This window comes from Sinocyclocheilus anshuiensis, unplaced genomic scaffold (genome assembly GCF_001515605.1).
Source record: "Sinocyclocheilus anshuiensis isolate Anshui unplaced genomic scaffold, SAMN03320099.WGS_v1.1 scaffold1472, whole genome shotgun sequence".
NCBI classification, from domain to species: domain Eukaryota; kingdom Metazoa; phylum Chordata; class Actinopteri; order Cypriniformes; family Cyprinidae; genus Sinocyclocheilus; species Sinocyclocheilus anshuiensis.
The window spans coordinates 1,130,332-1,153,437 of NW_015542453.1; the positions used below are offsets into that span (position 1 = coordinate 1,130,332).

The window sequence follows — 23,106 nt, forward strand, 5'->3', positions numbered from 1 at the left end:
ATATGTCCCAAAAACCTTCAAACTGGCTGTTATTAAGCCTCTCATCAAAAAAACACAACTTGACCCCAAAGAACTAGTTAATTACAGACCGATCTCGAATCTCACTTTTCTGTCCAAGATACTAGAAAAGGTAGTATCCTCACAATTATATTCCTTCTTAGGGAAAAATGGTATCTGTGAGGATTTCCAGTCAGGGTTTAGACCGTATCATAGTACTGAGACTGCTCTCATTAGAGTTTCAAATGAACTGCTCTTATCATCTGATCGTGGTTGTATCTCTCTATTAGTGCTACTGGAACTTAGCACTGCGTTCGACACTATTGACCACAACATTCTTTTGAATAGACTAGAAAACTTTGTTGGCATTAATGGAAGTGCAATAGCATGGTTCAAATCGTACTTGTATGACAGCCATCAATTCGTAGCAGTGAATGAAGAGGTATCATATCGATCACAAGTGCAGTATGGAGTACCTCAAGGCTCAGTTAGCCTTTTTGGAAGCATCATAGCAGAGATTAATTGCCCTATTTGTTCACTATGTTGGATGGTAGTCCCATCACTTTTTTTAAAACCTCTTTGTTTCCACACTGCTCCGAATAGATGACATACACCATGAGCATATGCTGAATCTGTGAAAATGTTGGCAGTTTGTCCTTTCGCTAACTGACATGCAGCTGTAAGAGCTTTTAATTCTGCTAATTGAGCAGAGCAAGGCTGCACACAATGTTGTGATACTACAGGTACAAATTCTTCTTTGTCTTTCTTCACTACTGAATATCCTGTATGATTTCCTTCATGGTCTCTAAAGCTAGAACCATCTACAAAATAAGTGACTTCTGCTTCAGGGATGGGTGTTGATTCAAGAGCTGGTCGTAATCTGGTAAATGCCAATGACTCATTCACACAATCATGGGGTTCTCCTTCAAATGCCAAAGGAATTAATTCAGCTGGATTAACTGTCTGGCATCGTTTAATGGTAACATCTGGATATGTGAGTAGCGAGGAATAGGCCAAAATTCGAGCTTGTGTCAGAACAAATTTCCCTTGTTCTATTAATTCCACAATTTTGTGATGAGTATGTATAGTTACTGGGTACCCCATAGTTATTGTGGATGCTTTTTCATAAGCATAATATACTGCTGCTAGGCCTTGTTGGTAACATGGTGGGTATCCCTGGGCTACATTATCTAACTTTGTGCTGTAATAAGCTATAGGTTGTTTTTTCCTCCCACTACAAGTCTCTTGCATCAGTACAGCTGATGCATAACCCTCAGTTCTATTTGCCACATACAGATGAAACATTTTATCGTATTCTGCCGTTCCCAGGGCAGGGGCCTGTTGTAGTTCTTTTTTTTTTGTTTCAAATGCTAGTAATGCATCTGTGTTCAATTTTAATGGATTGCTTAAATGTTGTAATCCTGCTTGTTTCATCATTTCTCTCAACGGCCCTGTCTTTACTGCATAGTCTTCTACCCAGTCGGCACTAAAGCCTGTCATTCCTAGGAAAGTCATCATTTGTCCTACTGTCTGAGGCAATGGTGTTTTACTTATGCCTTCCAATTGAGCTGGAGCTATAGCTCGTGTGCCAAATGCAATTAATCTTCCCAAGTATTCCACTTGAGGTTGGCAATACTGGATTTTCTTGTTGGACACTTTGTGTCCTCCTTGTGCTAACTTTGTCAATACCTGAATTGAGTCTCTGTGACATTGTTCTATTGAGGAAGAACAGGTAATTAAATCATCCATATATTGTAACAGTGTTCCGTCTATTCTAAGATCTTTTAAATCAGCCTTAAGTATTCTGTTAAATAAGTGTGGCGAATGTTTATATCCCTGTGGCTACTCTACAGAGCCTTCATTCATTCCTAGTCCTAGCCTAGTTTTGCCCTGTCTGTTTTCTTAGTCTCTGATCCTTGCCTGTTTACCTGGTTTATCCCTCTAGTCTCGCCCCTTTGATTCTGTTTGCTGATCGTTTACCTCCGCTAGCCTTAGGTTTATTCTTGTGTCTTGCCCGCCATATACCTGTCTGCCATTATCTGACCCATGCCTGTTCTATGACCACGTCTCTGTCTTCTGTTAAGAATAAAGCTTGGACTTCCGATAAGATGGCGGCGTGAGAAGTCGTAAAGTTTCTGATCCGCACATTTCTTATTATTTAACGGCTTATTTAGCATTTATTAAGTGACATAACTTGAAAATACCACTCGCAACCCTTAGTAGAATAACATGCCTAGAAACAATACTAAAAAAACGACTGATAATACTGAGGATGCGGGTGATACGCAGAGTGTGGACGGGGCCGCCTCGTGCCAGGGGGATATCAGAGAGCTCCTAGGTGGTATTCGATCTGAGGTAGCGGCACTCAGAGTGGAGATTCTAGTAGAGCTTAAATCATCTATTTCTGCGATGAAAACTTCATTATTAGAGCAAGAAACAAAGCTGAAGGATATGGAAGATTCCCTTACCGACGTGGATGGTCGGGTTACTGCCCTGGAATCTACGTGTTCAACGCTGTCGAAAGATAATGAAAGACTGAGGGCCAAACTCGACGACTTGGAAAATCGATCCAGAAGAAATAATGTTTGTGTGATTGGTATCCCTGAGGGCTCCGAAGGTACTCATCCCTCTGCATTTATTTAAGGAATGTTACTCGAAGTATTCGGGGAGCAGAGTTTTGCCAAGAAGCCGGAGGTGGACCGAGCTCATCGTTCCCTAGCCCCGCCGCCGAAAGCTAATCAGGCTCCCAGACCGTTCATCGTGCGATTGCATCATTACCAGGTGAGGGAACTGATTCTCCGGCTGGCACGAGAAAGGGGACAGGTGTTATACAAAGGATCGCGTATACACTTTTACCCCGATATCAGTGCTGAAGTCGCAAAGTGGAGAGTGGCTTTTAACCAGGTCAAAGCTCAACTCAGAGGAGCGGGAATTGAATTCGGCTTGCTTTTCCCTGCACGGCTACGGATCAATCATGATGGAACGAGACATTTTTTTGACTGTCCACAACGGGCTTTGGAATTTGTGAGGGGAATTGTCCCCCCTTCAGCAAGTGAGTAGGAATGATCATCGCGACAGAGATTGTGTCTCCGATCCTACTTAATTCAGCGTCAAGCTAAACTTGGATAACTTTATGGTTACAGTAAGTTACGTTATGCGATGGAAAATGGAGAGACTAATTTTAGTTTGGACTGATCCACACTCTTAATTTCACATTCAAAATGTCGTTTGTTTTTGTTTTCAACGACAATTAAGTTCAAAGGGAGCAGAAACAAGAGCTGGTGAGTTATGGTTCTTAGTATACCAGCAGATGTTTGTTGTGTGAGGGTGTCAATACGTCGTTTGCGACAAGGGTGGGGGGGAGGCGGGGATAATAGCACGGCCTTTTTTTTTTTTTTGTGCTCACGTGGTTTGCTATAACGGATTCAGTATTATTGTCTCTATCACTTAGAATTACTCCTTGATAATATGTCCAAGTTCAATAAATGTGATGTAAATTTCATAACGTGGAACATAAAAGGCATGAACAATCTCATTAAAAGAAATAAGATTTTTTCTCACTTACGACAACTGAGCGCAGACATAGTTTTTCTACAAGAAACCCATATTCTTAACTCAGATGTAATTAAACTAAGGCGGAGTTGGGGAGGTCAGGTATTTCACTCGAGTTTCAATGCAAAAGGCAGAGGTACGGCTATCCTCATTAGGAAGAGCATTTCTTTCACCAGTGAAAAGGTTATCAGTGACTCCTCTGGTCGCTTTGTTATCATTACAGGCCGCCTGCTTGACAAACAAGTAATTCTTGTTAACATTTATGCTCCAAACTTTGATGACAGCAATTTTTTCACCAAGGTCTTCACATCTATTCCACCAGCTGACGATTATGCATTAATAATAGGTGGGGACTTTAACTGTGTTCTGAACACATTATTGGATAGATCCTCCTCCAAAGTTATACAGCCTTCTAAGGCAGCTACAAACATTAAGAATCTCTGTGATCAATTTGGACTAGTAGACCCCTGGAGATTTCTTTTCCCTTCTTCCAGGACATTTTCCTTTTTCTTGCCTGTTCATCACTCATACAGCCGCATTGATTTTTTCTTGGTGGATAAGAGTCTCATGCCCTTTGTCTCATCTAGTATGTACCATAGCATTGTTATATCTGACCATGCCCCCTCCTCTTTTGTGCTGAGTTTACCAACTCAGCATTCCTCCTTTAAACCGTGGAGACTAAATTCTTTGCTCCTAGCAGATGAAGAACTCATTACTTATTTAACCAAAGAGATTAATATTTACCTGGAGTTAAATGACAAGTTTGACATATCTAGGAGTATACGATGGGAAGCATTAAAAGCATACTTGCGGGGCAAAATAATTTATTTCTCCTCCTATGCCAAGAAGCAAGAACTCTCAAAGCTCAAGGATATTTCAGAAGCCATTAGCAGGCTTGATGAACAGTACGCCGTCTCTCCTAGCCCCCCCTTGTATAAAGAAAGAATAAGCCTACTGTCCAAATATAACTTGTTGTCAACTAAACAAGAAGAGAAGAGGTTATTAAAAACTCATCATTCATTTTATGAATTTGGGGACAAAGCCAGTAAATTACTAGCTTTTCAGTCTCGTCAATCAAATAATTAAAAAATAATTACTCATATTAAGGCCACGTCTGGATCCATGGCATATACTCTACAGGATATTAATGACAGCTTTGTCCATTTTTACTCTAACCTATATACTTCAGAGTACCCTAATGATTCTGCAATTTTAGAGTCCTTCTTTAAAAAAAGAAGTTTACTCACTATTAACTCAGACCATCACTCTGACCTGGGCAGACCCATAGATACAGTTGAAGTTACAGAGGCTATTGCGGCAATGCAGAGTAGTAAAGCTCCGGGACCTGATGGTTTCCCGATAGAGTTTTATAAGAAGTTTGCAGCTTTACTGGGCCCACTTCTTATGGCAGTTTATAATTAATCTTTTAATAGAGGGACTCTCCCTTTAACGCTTATACAAGCTTCAATTTCTCTTATCCCAAAGGAAGGCAAAGATCCCACTCATTGCGAATCATACAGGCCAATTTCACTTCTGAACGCAGATTTCAAAATTTTATCCAAAATTCTTGCGCTACGCATGGAACCCATTCTCCCTACTATAATTTCAAATGACCAAACAGGATTTATTCGAGGCCGTAACCCCTTTAATGCCCTCTCTCTCCCTTGTTATTCGCCATATCAATTGAACCCTCGGCTGCTGCGCTCCGTCAGTCTCATAATTTCAAAGGTATTACACGACATGGTACGGAGCATAAAATTTCATTATATGCGGACGATGTTTTATTATATGTAACAAGCCCAACCTCCTCAATTCCTCAAATTATTTCGCTCTTAAAAGAATTTGGCAATATTTCTGGCTATAAGCTTAACATGAGTAAAAGTGAGTTTTTCCCAATCACTCCGACTTCCTGTAGAGACTCCTCCTCCATTCCATTTAGAATAGTACATGAGGGCTTCAAAGTCACAGTTGATCGTCATGAGTCCCCGGCCAAGATGGCCGCCACGCCTAAACTACCCGCTTATCGCCTGTAGTGATAGCTACTCTACAGAGCCCTCGTTCATTCCTAGTCCTAGACTTGACTATTGGAAAGTGGGAAGATAGATTCTAAAGAGAGGAATGTTCATTTATTTTTTTCATCTATCTATCTATCTATCTATCTATCTATCTATCTATCTATCTATCTATCTATCTATCTATCTATCCCCCTTTTTATTTATTTATTTTTTCTCTCATGGTTTTATATATTTTTTTATTTTTATTTATTTTTATTTATTGTGTGTGTGGGAGGATTCTGGGTGGGTTTAATTTGAGATAATCTGTAATCTCTTATTCTTCACTGAAAGTATCATTATGTATTGTCTTGTTAAATACCATATATTTTTTTTAAATATTAAAAAAGTGAAATGGTTTAAGATAAATAATAAATTAATAAATGCATTTCTCAGAATGCTCCAAATGATCAGGCATTGAAGAATAAAATAGAAAATAAAACAACCAAGTCAATAAGTGTTTTGTGTGTGTGTGTGTGTGTGTGTGGGAGACACACAAAACAAGCCTCTTAAGAATGCAATATAATAAGCGTACATGAAAAACTTTGCCAGGAGAACAAATATAGATCACACATTTAAAATACTATATTATTAAAAAGCAGAAAATGTAATTTATTAAAAATAAAATAATTCAATATAAACTATTTAAAAATTATTATATGACAATAAAGGCATTAAATTATAATACTTCTACAGAAATTAAATTACATTTTACATATTACATTCATTCATTCATTCATTCATTTAATGTTTGTTTGTTTAATCATGTTTTATATTTAATCACACCTAAGGGTTGTATTGAGGATTTTGTTAAAATAACACTATAGGCCAAAGACTTGTTTATCTCTTCCTGAACACCTTGGTGCTATCTCAAAACATTAAAAAAGAGTCTATTTAATGAGTATTTTTAGTGAGGCCCCACGCACGCTGCATCAAACCAATGCTAGGTATACACTACATGATTTTCAAAGTCGTCCATTCAGTTCCTTTCACACTTCAAAACTGTTTTGGGTATCATGAAGTTGCTGTGGTTTGCATTTACACACATTACACAGTATTTCACTAGTAAGAATCCCTGACAAGGACTACAAATCTTCTCCTGGAATTTCTCATTTACATTTTTAACATGTAGATTTAAGATTTTTTTTTCCTTTTTTTTTCTTAAAGTTAAATTGCAAAATTATTTTCAAAGCTTGACTTTTGTCCATTCACAAGAGGGCAGCAACGCACAATTCCTACCTCATCAGACTTAAGAAATACACTGAAGCCTCTACTTTCCTACATTTTAGTCTAAACAGTATGCCAATGACATATCCTAAAAAAGAAACTCAGCTAGCCTAATTTTGTGTGTGACTGATGTATCAACCCAAGGACTGCAAAACGGGTTGTCTAATTTTCAGATAGGCCTATCATTTCAGTGTTTAGAGACTGAACAAAAACTCTTCAACTGAGCAGCTGTACAATTGGTCCTCGTACTTTTACCATATTACTAATAATGAAGAGGAATTTGTTTGACAAGTCCTCAGCATAATAAGCAGTGATACTTCGAGTAAAAACTACATGAAATATTTGGAGTCTCAAAGGAGCACGAACTGAAGTACTCGACAATCGATAATATTGCAAGATAAAACTGCATATTTGCAGGCATCCCATCACTTATTAAAGTGAGGCACGCCTACAGCGCGTGCGGCTGCCCAGTTCATTCTCACAGACTGCAGCGCACTTTACAGCGCTCAGACTGTCACAATGCGCTCCTATTTCTGGCGGATTTTTTTTACGAGGAGTGACAGTGGAATAAGAGGAAATCATGCTAGTTCTATCGTAGTAGACCGAAGACCCTTCACTTCTTTCCCAGGATTGTTCTTTTCTGTTTAACCATTATCCACAATGCTTTACTTTCAGCTGGTGATCATGGCAGGGACTGTCATGTTGGCATACTACTTTGAGTACACCGATACTTTCAACGTGCACATCCAAGGATTTTTCTGTCATGATAATGCTTATACGAAGCCCTATCTCGGACCAGAGGAGTCCAGTGCGATCCAGCCAGCCATCCTGTACGCGGTGGTCGCAGGGGTCCCTGCACTCGTGGTGAGTTAGTGTGTATTGAAGGTTTAAAGGAGTTTAGAATAAGCAGTGCATGCTGGTCGTGGTTCTTGGGAAGATCTTTATTCATATAATAGCATAATGTTAATCAGCTTGTGAAATGTATTGTCCTGGTGGATAGAGTCTCATAGTCATCCTGCCTGCAAAGTTAGGATAACAATAATTGAAAGAAATAATTATACACAGAAGAATGTGGCATCTGGATTTACACACCACACACACACACACACACACACACACACACACACACACATACATATATATATATTTATGTATATTTGATTATACAAATTATTTTGCAAATTAATTATCCAGTGTGTTTTAGAGTGTATTTGCACTTTGTGGGTCAGCTATCTATCTATTTAGTGGGTCAGCTATCTATCCATCCATCCATCCATCCATCCATCCATCTATCTATCTAGTGGGTCAGCTATCTATCTATCTATCTATCTATCTATCTATCTATCTATCCATCCATCCATCCATCCATCCATCCATCTATCTACCTTAAAGGAATGAATATTTTTTTATTCAGCAAGGATGCATTCATTTGATCAAAGGTGTTAGTAAACACATTTATACAAATTAATGTTACAAAAAAGTTTATTTTAAATAGATACTGATCTTTTGAATTTTCCAATCATTAAGAATCCAGAAAATGAACCCATGATTTCTACAAAAATATTAGAAGCAGCACAACCATATCTCAGAATTGAAAATAATAATAAAAAAATGTTTCTTAAACAGCATATTAGAATGATTTCTGAAGGATCATGCAACTGAAGACTGAAGTAATGACTGCTGAAAATTCAGCTTTGCCATCAGAGGAATACATTATGTTTTTACAGTGGTGGCCAAAATTATTAGAACACCTGATAGATCTGAAAATATTGACCTTTTTTGCCTCCAAAACATGATTTAATTTCATAATGTTCATAATGCAGATGGCTGCACTGAGCACAACTATCAGATGAAGTGAGTAGTGCTGTCACATGATTAATTGTGATTAATCATTTGGCACACTCGAAGTGAGTCGTACTGTTTTTATCCACTTTTAACTTTAACATTTGATATGTCCACCATTACAGCAGCAAATCTCTCTGACATAGTGTCAATATATTTCCTGAGAACTTCAACACTAATGTTATCCCATGCCTTCTGCAACTCAAGCCAAAGGCTTTCTATTGAATATACAATAGATCTGTCCAGTTTATTTTCCAACTCGCCCCAAATTTGCTCGATGGGGTTGAGGTCCGGACTTGTAGGGGCCAGTCCATCATTTTCAATGTTCCAGCAGATTCCTTCCATCACAGGTAGTTCAGGCAATAGTTAGTTTTATGGGTATTGTAATGGCCAATTCAACAAAAACAACTGAAACCTCTTACAGTTTTTCTCAGTCGCTTTGGTGCATTTCTTGACATTTGCACTCACAGTTTAGAGAATGTTAAGATTGTTTTGAGAAATGTGCCAAAGCAATTGAGAAAAACTGTATTACAGAAGAGGGAGTGAGAAAAACTATAACAACTTTTCCTGTGTAAAATGTTGTGGAGGTTGAACTAACTGTTGTGCAAAGGTAAATAGTGATGTGAGAAATGCACCAAAGCGACTGAGAATGTAAATATGCCAAGTCTTCTTATAATTTTGGTCACCACTGTAAATATATTAAAATAGAGTTATTTAAAATTGTAGAAATATTTCACAATGTTAATGTTTTACTGTGTTTTTGGTAAAAAAAAGCAGCCTTGGTGAACATAAGAAATGTCTCTCAAAAACATAAAAAATACAGACCACAGACTTTTGAATGATAGTGTACCTCAGATGCAAAAATAGAAAACAAATTAAACAGTTGTTGACACTTAGTAAGAGTAAAGGTATAAACATAACAGCATAGTTCAAGAGGTGTTGGTTTTTATGAAAAATGTTCATGATGAAATCTTTAACTTTAAGGAGAGTTTGTAATATTGTTGAGATCTCTTTTGAAACTCTAGAGGTGACACAAGATTACCCTGAACATGAAACATGCGAAAGTCTCAATTTTCATCCTATTTAATATAATTGCTATGCAGAAGAAATGAAGAAATGAGATATGACAGATTTGAAAAGCCTGCATCTGCAGGGCACCATTGGTTAGTGTTTGCTAGCCTAGGTTGGCCACAGTGAATGTCGGGATCTGTCTTTGAGAAGTCTCTTTTTGGCTCTAGACTCTAGCTTTCTGTGCCTACAGTATATTAAAAGAGAATTTATGATGAGAAAGATATTGGCAGCTCCGATGATAAATTAAAGAGCACCAGGATCACCACAGAGCCTCCCTGCTCTCATCTCTCATTAGAATTCCAATGGATTTGCTCAATCGATCTGAAAAAACTCTTCCTGGCCTTATATTAAGGCCACACAAATTCACCCCCCCAAATGATTATTATTATCACCCATTTGCTGAAAGCATCACTTTTGAGCCAAGTGTGGAGTGAAAACTTCGATCTGGCCTCTAGCATGCTCTGTGGTGAACAGTAAAGGTCAGATATCATCTTGAAGTGCAGGCTTATACAGTGTTAGTCCCAAATATTGCTGGCATGCTGAACTTGGGCATTTCTGACAAGTTTACAAAATCTGAGACTTTAATGCAAGTGTATTTCTTACCCTCATATTATTTTAAACTGTGTGAGTGACTTTCTTCTGTGGAATACAAATGAAGAAAGTTTTAGTCATTTTTTCCCCCATGCAATTACAATTAATGTTGATTGGAGTTTTTAAGTTTCAAATACAATATCGCCATAAAAGTAGTCTATGACTTATGTCCTGCATTACTACTTTTTTTAATGTATACGATAGCTTTGTGTGAGGAAAAAACTGAAACTGAAGTTGTTTATAACCTTTCTCATCCAGTGAGCTGTCATATTTACCTCCCCCACCCCCCAAAATTATGACATTTTAAGTCATGATTATGACGTCAAATTTAAGCTTTTATGATTATACTTTTTGTTTCAGAATTTTCAGTTTTTGTAATAACTGACTTTTCACCTCATAATTCTGACTCAAGATGCGAGCACAACAGTCAACAAAGTTTACAAAACTATGGAAAAGTAGTGAAGTAGAATGGAAAAACACATTCTGTGTGAATGGCCCCTAAGTCAGCTGTCTATTTGGAGAAGCGCTTAGCAAACGTACAATAGCTTTCCTTGGCATTTCTGATACAGTGTGTGTCTACCGACCAGTGGTATCGCTGGCATCAAGTATTAAGCTTTCATTAAAATATTGAAACCAAACAGCCCCTGTCCTATCTCTTGTATGATGTAGTGGTTATATGTGCATTCAGAGCACTTATATTGCTGCTGACCTGCCAAAGCCACGATCATTTTTCAGTGTGCTTTTACCTATGTACCAACCCAGTTTTAAATGACACACCGATTTTCACCCTTTTTAACTGTCAGTGTAGAAGATTCTTGAGCAAACCGAATGGATTCATCACTGCAGTTGCACTGACTGACCTTTGGGAATTGTTCCAGACAGATGTGAAACCTTTCAGACAGAGAGTTTTAACTGTTATAATAGGATTCGACTCACACTACTCTGCCCAATTTCAATGTGACCAACCACAAATAACACAAAATATAATTTGAGCACTTTCCAAAGCTTGAACTGAACCCTTGAGGCTTTTTTAATACTTGGTCTGAACCTGAGTATGATCCACCACCCTCCCTCTGCCTCCGCTATTCATTTGGAAACAAACAACTATGAAAAATTTATTATACTATAATTGTGACATAAAGCATGCAAAGACGCAAATTATATGTTAGGATGGATTATACATTGCGATGAATTGCTTTCATACTAATTGCTAACTGTGCCAGAGCTCTTAAATAAATCGAACACTAGACCAGGGTTTTTAAAAACGTTTAATGCCACAGACCTTCAAATATAAAGATCCTGTAAAAATATAAAGCATTTTTATGTATTACGGTAAATGGTAAATCTGCTTAACACAGGTGTGTTGTAGTTAAAACTTCTTTTTTTTTTTACTGGTGGAATGCCTGATAAAGGATGAGATTGACTTGACTCCAGGCCATGTGGAGTTGGAGGCACAAAGCAGATTAATAGAATTCTTCCTTGGGGCTGCATCTCACGCTCTTCATATTAAATATGAATATGAAAACAAATAAAAAATAAATTAAAGAACTTTTGGAGAGTCCATATGCCAGTAAGAGAAACCGTCTCACTCATCAGGTTTGGCTTTTTGACATTTATGGGCCAGGATGGCATGATGTCTGTTAGAATTGAATAGTGAGTCAGATGCCAATCCACATTCACAGTCCTAAAATGCATGAGAATTCTTTCAAGTCGTGAAAGGATTTGTTGTCTCCTGTTCATTGACAGCTCAGACCATATTTATCGTTAATTTTGAAAAGGTATATTCATAAATCTCAGAGTTTGCCAGTTTATGTATAAAGGAACGTGTCTTGAAAGTAAAGTAAACAAAAATAACAAATATTCTATTCTGCAAAATGGGTCTTGGATGATTTATATAACGCCTCTAACTTTCCAATTCAAAGTTTCTACATTTAATCAATGCAGTTTGTCTTTTTGAGCTTATTGTGCATGCCTCATATGTAATCAATAAAGAACAGAGATTCATGCTGCAGTACTAACAAGTGATGTCAAAGTGATATATCCTCAGACTCTTGGTGTAGGTTTCCCACTTCAACAGCTCGCTCAGCCGTGCTAATATTGAGATATCATTGATGTTGTAAACCTGGAGTTTGCTGCACTGTTGAGTTGGCCCAAGAGTTCACAAGTTCACCTGTCACTTCCTGTGTTTTTTCACATTGGTAAAAGTATTGGAATAAGGGCGCCAGGCTCTTCTGCAGCTGAAGTCTTCACATGCTGTGAGCCGGTTAGTTGCAGACACTTTTATCCTAAGTGACGTAATACACAGGCGCAAATGAGCAACTGTTTTGCATTTTATGATGTTGCTATATGTAGCAAGAAAACAGAAAGTGCACATATATATAGTGAACAATTAAATTATGTAGTTGAGAATAAAAAAGGTCTTGTGATTGTTTTGATGAATCACAGAAAAAAGGACTTGATCAACGGGTTAACAAAACAACTGTTTATTTTAGCTACTGAATTACTAGGAACTGAAGCTCCATCATGACAAGTTTCAGTTAGTTTCATATTCTCTTGGCCACATCTCAGAAAAATTAGCAAAAATGGTACCTTTAGGGGTACAACAACTTATCATTGGGGCAGTATCCTCAACGTGGCATCTTTTTTATCTCTAAAAGGTTCATCATGCACAGATTGTAGTACTAATCTATTTTACTGACAGTGCAAACTTGGAACTTTTTAAAAGTGATATGAAAAATATTGACAGTTACAAGTTAAAGGTGAATTCATGCCAAACACTGAATGAAAGCAAGAAATTTTTTTTTATTTACACACACAGAGAGTGGCAAGAATATGTTCGAAAATATCTTTGAAAATGCCAAGTTCTGTCATGAAACTCTAGATGGCGCAGGCTGATGGGTGGTTACCGCAAATTGATAATATTCACAGCATTAAACTACTTGGCACAAGCTGATTGGTTCATGTTGCATACATAGCCAGTGAGCTTGCTGCTTTAAATTTAAATGGCTGGTTAGCATTCACTAGAGCAGTTCACAGCAAACTTTCAGAGTTCCTCTGAAACCCTTCACCTTCCCCAGCTCCACCTGTATAGATCTGCTACAGGTTATTATAAATGCTACTTATCACAGTCTTAATTGCTCACACCATCATATCGGTGTATGTATTGGCAGCAGCAAGTTCCTGTACTTGCTTTGCAGCAGCAGCAATAACCAACATCAGAAGCAGCGTAGCAGATCTCCGCCAAGACCAAATACATTAACATTTTCATAACCGTTACTATGCAAAAATCTTTCGAGTAAGTAAGTGAAACCTTTTAGTAATTTGTATTTTCTTAAAAAAATTCACAGCCGAATGGAGAAAGTAAGTCAAACCCTGAATTTAGTAACTTGTAGTTCCTCCTTTATCAGCAAAGTCTTCACCAAATGTATTGTGTTGCTGCTTAAAAGACTTTTGACCACTTTTGGACCATTCCTCCCCACAGATGTTTCAGTTTATCAATATGTCTGTGTTGTTGTGATAGTGCAGCATACTTTAGGTTATGCCATAGCGTCTTGTTCACCGTAAAGTTGGCCCTACAGGGTTCAGTGCATTTGTCATTGATGCAAGCCATTTGAATGGTCCTGGGTTGGTTATAAAATGGGCTGAACCAATTTATAGCAAGTTATCACAAAATCTGGCCCTGCCAGTTTGACAAAATCAAGTTCAAGACCTTGCTGGGAACTGGCACCTGGCCGGCACAAAATCAGCCTCTAAGCATTTCCATTGTGTTCATGAATTGGTCTTTATGAATGTTCCAGTGTTACAAATAGCTGAAATACAGCCTGATTTTGTCTTCAAGCCTAGAGAATTAGATTTTAGCTTCATTTAGATCTTAGTTCTAAGTAAAGATCAAGGAAAAAGCAGAGAAGAGAGAGTATCATTGTACCATTAAAAGCCTCTTATTTGATTTTTGTTGCTGTTTTGTCTGCAGATTACAGTGACAGAGTCCGTACTCTTCTTGCTGCAGTATGTCTCTGAGGATCTAGACAACCGAGAGAAGATCATTGTGATGGGCGACTGTTGTTACCTAAACCCTCTGGTCCGAAGAACATTTCGCTTTCTTGGTATGTCTTCACAGACGGAAGCACACTAATTAGGGCAAATGTAGATTTAGACGTTTTCCTTTCCTTGTGCATCTGTGCCTGCGCAGAAGAAAGGCAAATCGAGATGTCAGACGCACATACAGTACTAGCAAGTTTCTTGTGTGGGGCAGACGATACACTCATGGTTCATGTCAAAGCATTCTCTTAAATTATTTATAATATTTCTTCTGCAGAGAGGAGTTGAGGGGGAAAAGTATGGGATATTCTTTTCCCCTGAAATCAGACCAGAACAGGTATTTACATTTAGTCATTTAGCAGACTCTTTTATCCAAAGCGACTTACAAATGAGGACAAAATATTAACTCCCATGAATCCAGTAGACTCTAAAAGGAAGTGTAGCCACATTACATTTCAATGAATGTCTTTTTAATAATCATATAATCTGACAAAATCAAGAAAATAGGTTTTACATTTACTTTTCTTAAACACAATCACTGACCACCCGGAAAACGTCTCAACCAGTCTGTGATTTTTTTCTAGTTAAGAAATAGCCATTCTTTTCAAGACAATCACACAAAACTTGTGTATAGAAGGTAAACTGTATTTAATGTTATTTATTTTTCTTAGCATCTTCTATTGAACATGACAGCAATTATTTATCAGGACTGACAAGAACATTATACATTAAACATGTTGAACTGATTCACGTGCCTGAATTGCAGTTGCAAAGCAATATTGTATAGTTTTAGTAAAGTATGCCAGATTATGGTAGTCTGTTCCATCTTCCACAATCTAGCTTTTAAAATACAACCTACAAAAAGATGATTTTTAAAAAAAAAAGTGTCCTGAGAATGAACCTTTAACGAGTTCATCCTGAAACAAACACTGTAATTGTACTAATGCTGTAATTGTTAGAGAGATGTTGTATAGTTTCTGCATTATTCCTGCACAGTAAATTCACTGGCTTGTCTGTTATGCTGCTCATATCGCTTCCCATTTAAGTGTGCAATCATGTAGTTTTACGAACCATATGATTACACTTGAATTGTGTTGTGAGAACATCTCAGCTGAAGTTCAGTGCTGCGCCACATTAGATATCTGGTTAAAAGATGGAGTCCTCTGGAGCATAATGAATAAGCTTGTTAATGTGGGGGCCGGTGGAGGAGCTGTGAGAGTATACTGACAGCGGTAGCGCTCATTGTAAACTAGTTTCAGTCTGCTGCTTCTCCAAGCTCTGCTCATAGACAACATTCAATGTGACAAAGCTGCCCACGCTTACATTAAGATTTGAGTAACATTTCTCTGCTTCCGTGCCTAATATTCTGGTTGTAAAAAATATGGAGACTCATTTTCCATGATGTGATTACAGTTTGGCATCACTGAACTTATCAGGATTGGTTTACATTAATTATGAAAAAATAAAGTGCAATTAATCATCCCACTTGACCAATATTCACACTAATGTTCAGAAGTTTGAGGTCAGTAAGATTTTTTTTTTGGGAAGAAATTTATTCAGCAAGGATGCATAAAATTAATCAAAAGTGACCGTAAATACATTTATAATGTTACAAAAGATTTATATTTCAATCAAATGCTGAAGTTTCTATTCATCCTGAAACAGAATACTGAACAAAATGTATCACAGTTCCCACAATAATTTTAAGCAGCACAACTTTTCAATACTGATAAGAATAATAAATGAAGAGTTCAAATGCAAAAGCCTTTAAGTGCCATCTGAAATTTTCATCTAAAATGAGGATTTTTAGCAGGCTCCTACGTTTATGTTCAGTTATTTCACTTTAATTGCATAGAAAAGGACCTATACATTGCCATTAGAGTAAAATTACTGAACCTAAACAGAGGAGCCTGCTAAAAATCCTCATTTTAGATAAAAATTTCAGACGGCACTTAGAGGCTTTTGCATCTGAACTCTTCAAATGCTTCTTGAGCACCAAATAAGCATATTAGAATAATTTCTGAAGGAGCATGTGACACACACACACACACACACACATAAAATAGTGAAAATTCAGGTATCTAATTCTAATTCTAAATATCTAAATTGCTATAATCTTTCACAATAATGCTGGTTTTACTGTATTTTTGATCAAATAAATGCAGTCTTGTTGACCATAAGAGACTTCTTTCAAAAATATAAAATCTTACCAACCTCAAACTTTTAAACAGTAGTGTGAAAATCCTAGATATGTGTCTTTGTGTTCCACCAGGTGTGTACGCATTTGGCCTCTTTGCCACAGACATTTTTGTAAATGCCGGACAGGTGGTAACGGGAAATCTGTCTCCATACTTCCTGACGGTGTGCAAACCCAACTACACAGCGCTGGGGTGCCATCAGGTGGTGCGTTTCATCAGCCAACAGGAAGCCTGCACGGGCAATGAGGATGATATCTTACATGCTCGCAAATCGTTCCCATCCAAAGAGGCGGCCATCAGTGTTTATGCAGCTCTTTATGTTGCTGTGAGTAAACTTGACATATACACACACACAAAAGAAAGAGATGGGTCAAACTTAGTGGTTTCTGATTCATTGTAATTAATTTTTTACTCTAAACAGCAAAAAAAACAAAACATGAAATGCAAACCTGATCCAAAGCTATATGCGTTGTGGTTTGAAATCTTGCAATTTATGAAGGCTGTTTATGAACAAGTTAAGTCAGGGGGGAAAACCGCCTGTACTGTAAATACAGGTCAGACAGAAGGTGGAAACTGATTATTTAAAACTAAATTATGACTAATCTAACATTATAAGAAGATCTTAGAGAAAAATAAAACAATAATTAAATAGCTTAATGTAATTTAATATGATTTTAAATTTCTAAAGCATATGCATAGTTTTGCAAGTAGTGCTGGGTAGAGTTTATAAAAGCACAGTATCTTTAATGCCTGAGGACATTGTGTCCTTCTTAATATTTCGTCTGTGCATTACTGATTATTCAGACTGACTTGTGATTATGCTTATCTTATAAAATTGTCATCCGATTTAAGATTTTAGAAAGAGCATAAAAGGATTTTGTTCCAACACGCCTTCAAATTTGAATAAGAGAAGCCTTTTATCCATACTATGGTATTGATCCAGGCATGAATTAGGTTTCATTACATGTTTTTTTTTTTTTTAATATTACGACTTTTTATAAGCATAAAAAGCCAGTTTCCATTTATTCTTGAAGTCCAAAGTCTTCAAGGCCTGTCCCAGCTACACATCACTCATTTTGGACACAGAAAATTGATTTTCATTTTCCATCAGTTCTCCCCAGGTCTTTAAGTTGCTTTGCCTCACTCTCTGATTCTCGATCATGTTAACATCTGGGGTGATCTGTAAGATTTAATACAGGGGTGTCCAGTCCTGCTCCTGGAGGGCCAGTGTCCTGCAGAGTTCTGCTCCGACCCCAATTAAACATGCCTGTATCAGCTAATCAAGGATTACTAACTAACTTCCAAGCAGGTATCGGAGCTAAACTCTGCAGCACACTGGCCCTCCAGGAGCAAGACTTAGCACCCCTAATTTAACGTGGTCCAAAGCTTTGTAGAAATGCATCTAAAAGTCCTGAGATCAAAATCATACAATATTAGACCCATTAGATGGTAGGCAATGTCACAAGTTAATGTACACAACAAACATACATTTTTGTGCAATGCCAGAAATGTCTATAGCAAGACATGGAAATAAATAAATAAGAATCATATAAGTTCTCCTCTATGCCCCGCCTTTCTGAAAAGCATTGATTTTTACAAAGCTCATCGTTCTGAAAAGCGAGGTGTGCTCTGATTGGCCAGCTCGGTCAGCATTATTTGTCAGAACACCGGCATTGTAGGCTACTCTCCCAGAAAACAGTCCTTGTCCTCTGTAAAATGCGTTGCACACATCTGAACTGTTCTGAAACAGTGTTGTAAATACAACTTAACCACTGATGTCTAGTTGTGTCCTCTTTTGGAAGGCCAAACAAATGAACGGAAAACTTGAAATCGCATCATATGACCGCTTTAAATAAATCAGAAATGGTTTACATTCTGAGTAGGCATGTTTTAGTGGTAACAGCCTCAAGACAAAAAAAAAAGTCAAAAATTGCTAAAAAGTCCAAATTGCTCTTCTAGGAGATTAATTTAATGGGTCCTATGACAATAATAAAATGAATAACTTCCCTATAGACAGAAAAAACTTTCATCTGTCATATCCAAATGGCATTGTGTCATATAGTTAGAGGAGAGGAGGAGAATCAATAGATCTAGCATGCCTAAGGGCTGCTCTGTTACTTAATTACCTCAGTTGGCCTGTGACGGAATATCAAAATAGCACTTTACCTGAAAATCTAAATTCTGTCACTATTTACTCATTCACCCTCGTTCCAATCCAATTTCCTGTTATATTTGTCAAGTGTAGCACAAAAGTATTCAAAACCTCTAAAATATGTACGAACACTGACAAAGTTTTCATCTAGCTCACATTCAGATAAAAAATAAAATAAAATCTGTCAAGTTCAATTAAACAAATCTTTTTATCTGCTTTTGCCCTCAAAATGGGTTTTGAATAAGATAAGAATGAATAATGTCAGGGTATCTGCAGGTCTTAAAAAGGTCTAAATATTTTTGTTTGAATTTGAGATGATGTTATAAGAAGTTTGTTTGAAGATGATAATATTTTCTTTACTTGGTCTAAAAAAAGTCTTCATTTTACCATCATAAGATCTGCAGAAACCCTGCTAATGTTTATGCACTGGTTACATATTTGAATTTTTCAATTATTTAATTGCACATGCTTGTGCATGTACACTTAGTTTTCAATTTAGATTATCTTTGTCATAATCTAACACTCACATAGTTCTCTAACTATCTAAACACCACTAATAATTTAGTAAAACTGTTAAATGTGATATTTAGCTAATGTAAATATCAATTTCCATACTGTACATTATAATGTTGTTGTACCGGGGCTGATGAGACGAGAGGCGTGCGGATCCATGTGCAAGCTTTTATTAATAAACAGTCAAAAACACAGGCAGGGTCAAACAACAGCAAACAGGTATGGCACAGGCAAGACAGAAGAGCAATCCTAAACGGGCTTGAGTCAGACGACAGCAAACGTAATCCAGAGGGTTTGACAAGAGGGGTAATCCGTAAATGTGAGCATAAATCCAGGTGAGGAGCAAACACAGTCCGAAACAGCAAGCAAAGGATTAATCCAAGATACGTGGCAAGAAGCAGGAACCAGGAAAACAGGCAAAACAAGACAATGACTAGACTATGAAAACTAGAGCAGGCTCCGTAAAGTAGCTATCACAGTGATAAATGCTAAACAATACTAGAGACTAAACAAAAACACGGAATGGCTCGGTAAAGCAGCTAACACTAGGAGAGTGATAAATGCAGAACAATACTCAGTGACTTGAGAAGGATCTGAGTAACACTAGGAGAGTGATAAATGCGGAACAATACTCAGTGACTTGAGAAGGATCTGAGTGGGTGTTATATAATGTGTGTAATAACTTTCAGGTGAGCGTGTGATTGGTTACAGCTGTGTGCAATCAGTGCAATGGATGATGGGAAATGTAGTCCGGAGTGACATGTAACAGTCTGTGTGGTGTGAGAGTCAATATGATGAAGAGGCAATCTCTTGTGGCAGTCAGATGGAAGTCTATGGACAGAATTCATGACAGTTGTGAAGCCTAAATCACTTGCAGCATTAAAATGGTTGATTTGAGATTTTAGTGTTTTGTTTTTAACCTGTTTAGTATAAAATATAACATTGATCATTTATTGTTAATTGGCCATAACATGGACAGAATTATCAAGCTTATCTCATTGGCCATAATTTTAATCAATGTATTCCTAGAACTATAAAATTCGAGCTTCATCGGGATTATAAGGAAGCTTGGTAGAATGAAGAGGACATCTGTCTGAATGCTCCTGGTGCTTCTTGCTCAAGACATTAATAGTTGTACTTGATCAAATCCTCACAGTGAGATGAATGCCAGACTACCCCCACCTTCCCTCTCTCCCCTAAGGCTTGATTCAGGACAAAAGCAAAGCAGGTTGTCTTCAAATACCACTAGACTAGCCTTCAAATGCCACCCTTCCAGTCAATGCCAATGTCTTGGATAAATGAAACGATGTAGCTGAACCATGGAGATGTATTTCATTTGCAATGCACCTGCAACAGCATCAGACACATTCAAATGTTTACATACACTGATCAGAGTAATGGGTGCATGTTAGCGTGCCATTTATTATAGTGAAAGCCACTGTTTAAACGATTAAATTGAAACCTGTGTTTGCAGACAAACATGCCCACACATGAGCAGGGAATGAATGAGCTATAAAAAGCGTTTACACAGTGGTTAGGATGAAGATGTATTACAGAGTGGTCTGTTTTTCCTCAGATGTACATCACATGTTCGGTGAAGGCCAAAGGGACACGGCTGGCCAAGCCGGTGCTGTCTCTGGGGCTCATGTGTCTGGCCTTCCTAACTGGGATTAATCGAGTGGTGGAGTACCGCAACCACTGGTCTGATGTCATTGCTGGCTTCATCATCGGAGGAGCCATTGCTGTCTTTATGGTGAGGTCACTTTTGAGAACACACACACTAATAGTAAAGATGCATATGCAGTTCATATGCATACTTACATGAATATGCACACTTAGAAATTCAGTTGCTGATCTTATTGAATATTTATGCAAGCACAGTGATTTTAATGAACTGTTTGTACTTATTTTGTGAGGATTATTTTAATAATATTATGTTTAGTTATAGCAATACAGACTACATATCAGATTAGGCTATACACTATCATTCAAATGTTTAGGGTGGGTACGATTTTTAAAATATTTTTGGAAGAAGTCTCTTATGGCTGCATTTATTTGATAAAAAATCTAGTAAAAACAGTAATATTGTGAAATATTATTACAATTTAAAATAACTATTTTCTATATTAATATATTTTAAAATGTAAATTATTCCTGTGATGGCAAAGCATTACTGCAGTCTTCAGTATCACACAATCTTTTAGAAATCATTCTAATATGCTGATTTTGTGCCCAAGAAATATTTATTATCATTATTATTATTATCAATGTTGAAAGTTGTTCTGCTTAATATTCTTGTAGGAGCCGTTTGACGGGATGTTTTGATGAATTAAAAGTTCAAAAGAACAGCATTTATTTGAAATAGAATGTCTTTGTAACAATGAAAGTCTTTACTGCCACTTTTGATCAATTTATCACATCCTTGCTAAATAAAAGTATTATTATTTTTTTAAGTACTGACCCCAAACTTGTGAACAGTAGTGTATGTAACATGGCTAATGTATAGTATTATGGAACATTGTTCCTTTTGAGTTTTCTAATTTTGTGAATCATAAAACATGCAAACAAAGTTATATAAAGGTTATATAATGTGATATGCACAAATCTAAGTGCCTATGAAGTCACCAATGATGAGACATACTAAAATAAAAACTAAAATAATGTTTTTGCAACTCCTGTTCAATCTGGTCTTATGTAACTTTACCTATCAGGCAGACATTTCTAAGCATTGTTAGGGAAGTGGGGAACATCAAAAGTTTGAAAACACCTGATTTAGACAAATTATAAACAACAAACATCATAGTGCTGAATAATTGAGCAGTGCTTTAGCAAAAATACAAGATTAAAATGTCTGTTTAAATGCCTCATAGACTACTTGGAAAATGTAGTGAGGTAAGCTAACAGTTACTCTTCATTAAATGAAGCTTCACTACACTAAAGCTACAGCCCTGTGAAATAAGCTACAGCAACATGGTAAAAGTAGTTTACTAGGCCTACATCTAAGCTATTTTTTTATTTATTTAATTTTTATATTGAACCAACATCATAACAAGTCAATGCTCTCTCAGTGATCAATAAAACTGTCAGTCAAGCAGATAGACAGGCATAATAGTTCAGTTCAGTTTAGTTGTTTATTCAACAACTGTTCCAAACAAATTTGGCAATAGGGCTGAAACGATTCCTCGAGTAACTCGAATACAAAAAAATCATCGAGGCAAATTATGTGCTTCGAAGAATCGTTTAGTCCATTTACTAGGGATGCACTGAATTTTCGGCCACCGAAAATATATGCCGCGCCGCCCAGTGGTGTTCAGGTTTCAAACTCCTCCAGCCGTCATCACTGCGCTGTGTGACGCTCCGTTCATTATTCCACTCTATCAATGTGCATTTTGCTCATTTACTGCTCATGCTCACCGGAAAAGCTAAGTCCGCTCAAATAACGTGCCGAAGTCGTGGGCTAATGGTTAGAGAGTCTGACTCGTAACCCAAAGGTTGCGGGTTCGAGTCTCGTACCGGCAGGGTTTGTAGGTGGGAGGAGTGAACGTACAGCGCTCTCTCCCACCTTCAATACCACGACTGAGGTGCCGTTGTCATATTACGCGATCATATCTCTATGAATGAATAAATGGCAGAAACGCACGTTTTCCTTTAACGTTACCACACACACTGAAGCGCGCATGACGCTCGCGTTGATTTCAGCGTCTGCCGTCTCAATGAGGACATAAACACACTAACAACATCTCCAGAACTGCTCTGAGAGTCACGTCATGACCGTTTCATTTGAGTAAAACTAGCGTCATATCATATACACGGTGACCGTGATTTCACCAAGTACAACATGTTCCTGGATCAACATCCTTGTTGATCCTGGAAC

At 37.3% G+C, this 23,106-nt stretch overlaps 1 protein-coding gene across 1 annotated transcript in view; it reads left to right on the forward strand.

Annotated features, from left to right (window-relative positions):
* The first annotated feature begins 7,308 nt into the window (after positions 1–7,308).
* The window catches only part of plppr5a (phospholipid phosphatase related 5a), a 43,747-nt gene continuing 27,949 nt past the window's right edge, over positions 7,309–23,106 (forward strand). The window contains exons 1-4 of the mRNA XM_016493267.1: positions 7,309–7,691; positions 14,302–14,434; positions 16,642–16,892; positions 20,809–20,985. Coding sequence (XP_016348753.1) covers positions 7,488–7,691; positions 14,302–14,434; positions 16,642–16,892; positions 20,809–20,985 — 765 coding nt within the window. The 5' untranslated portion in view covers positions 7,309–7,487. The remainder of the gene's footprint in view (positions 7,692–14,301; positions 14,435–16,641; positions 16,893–20,808; positions 20,986–23,106) is intronic.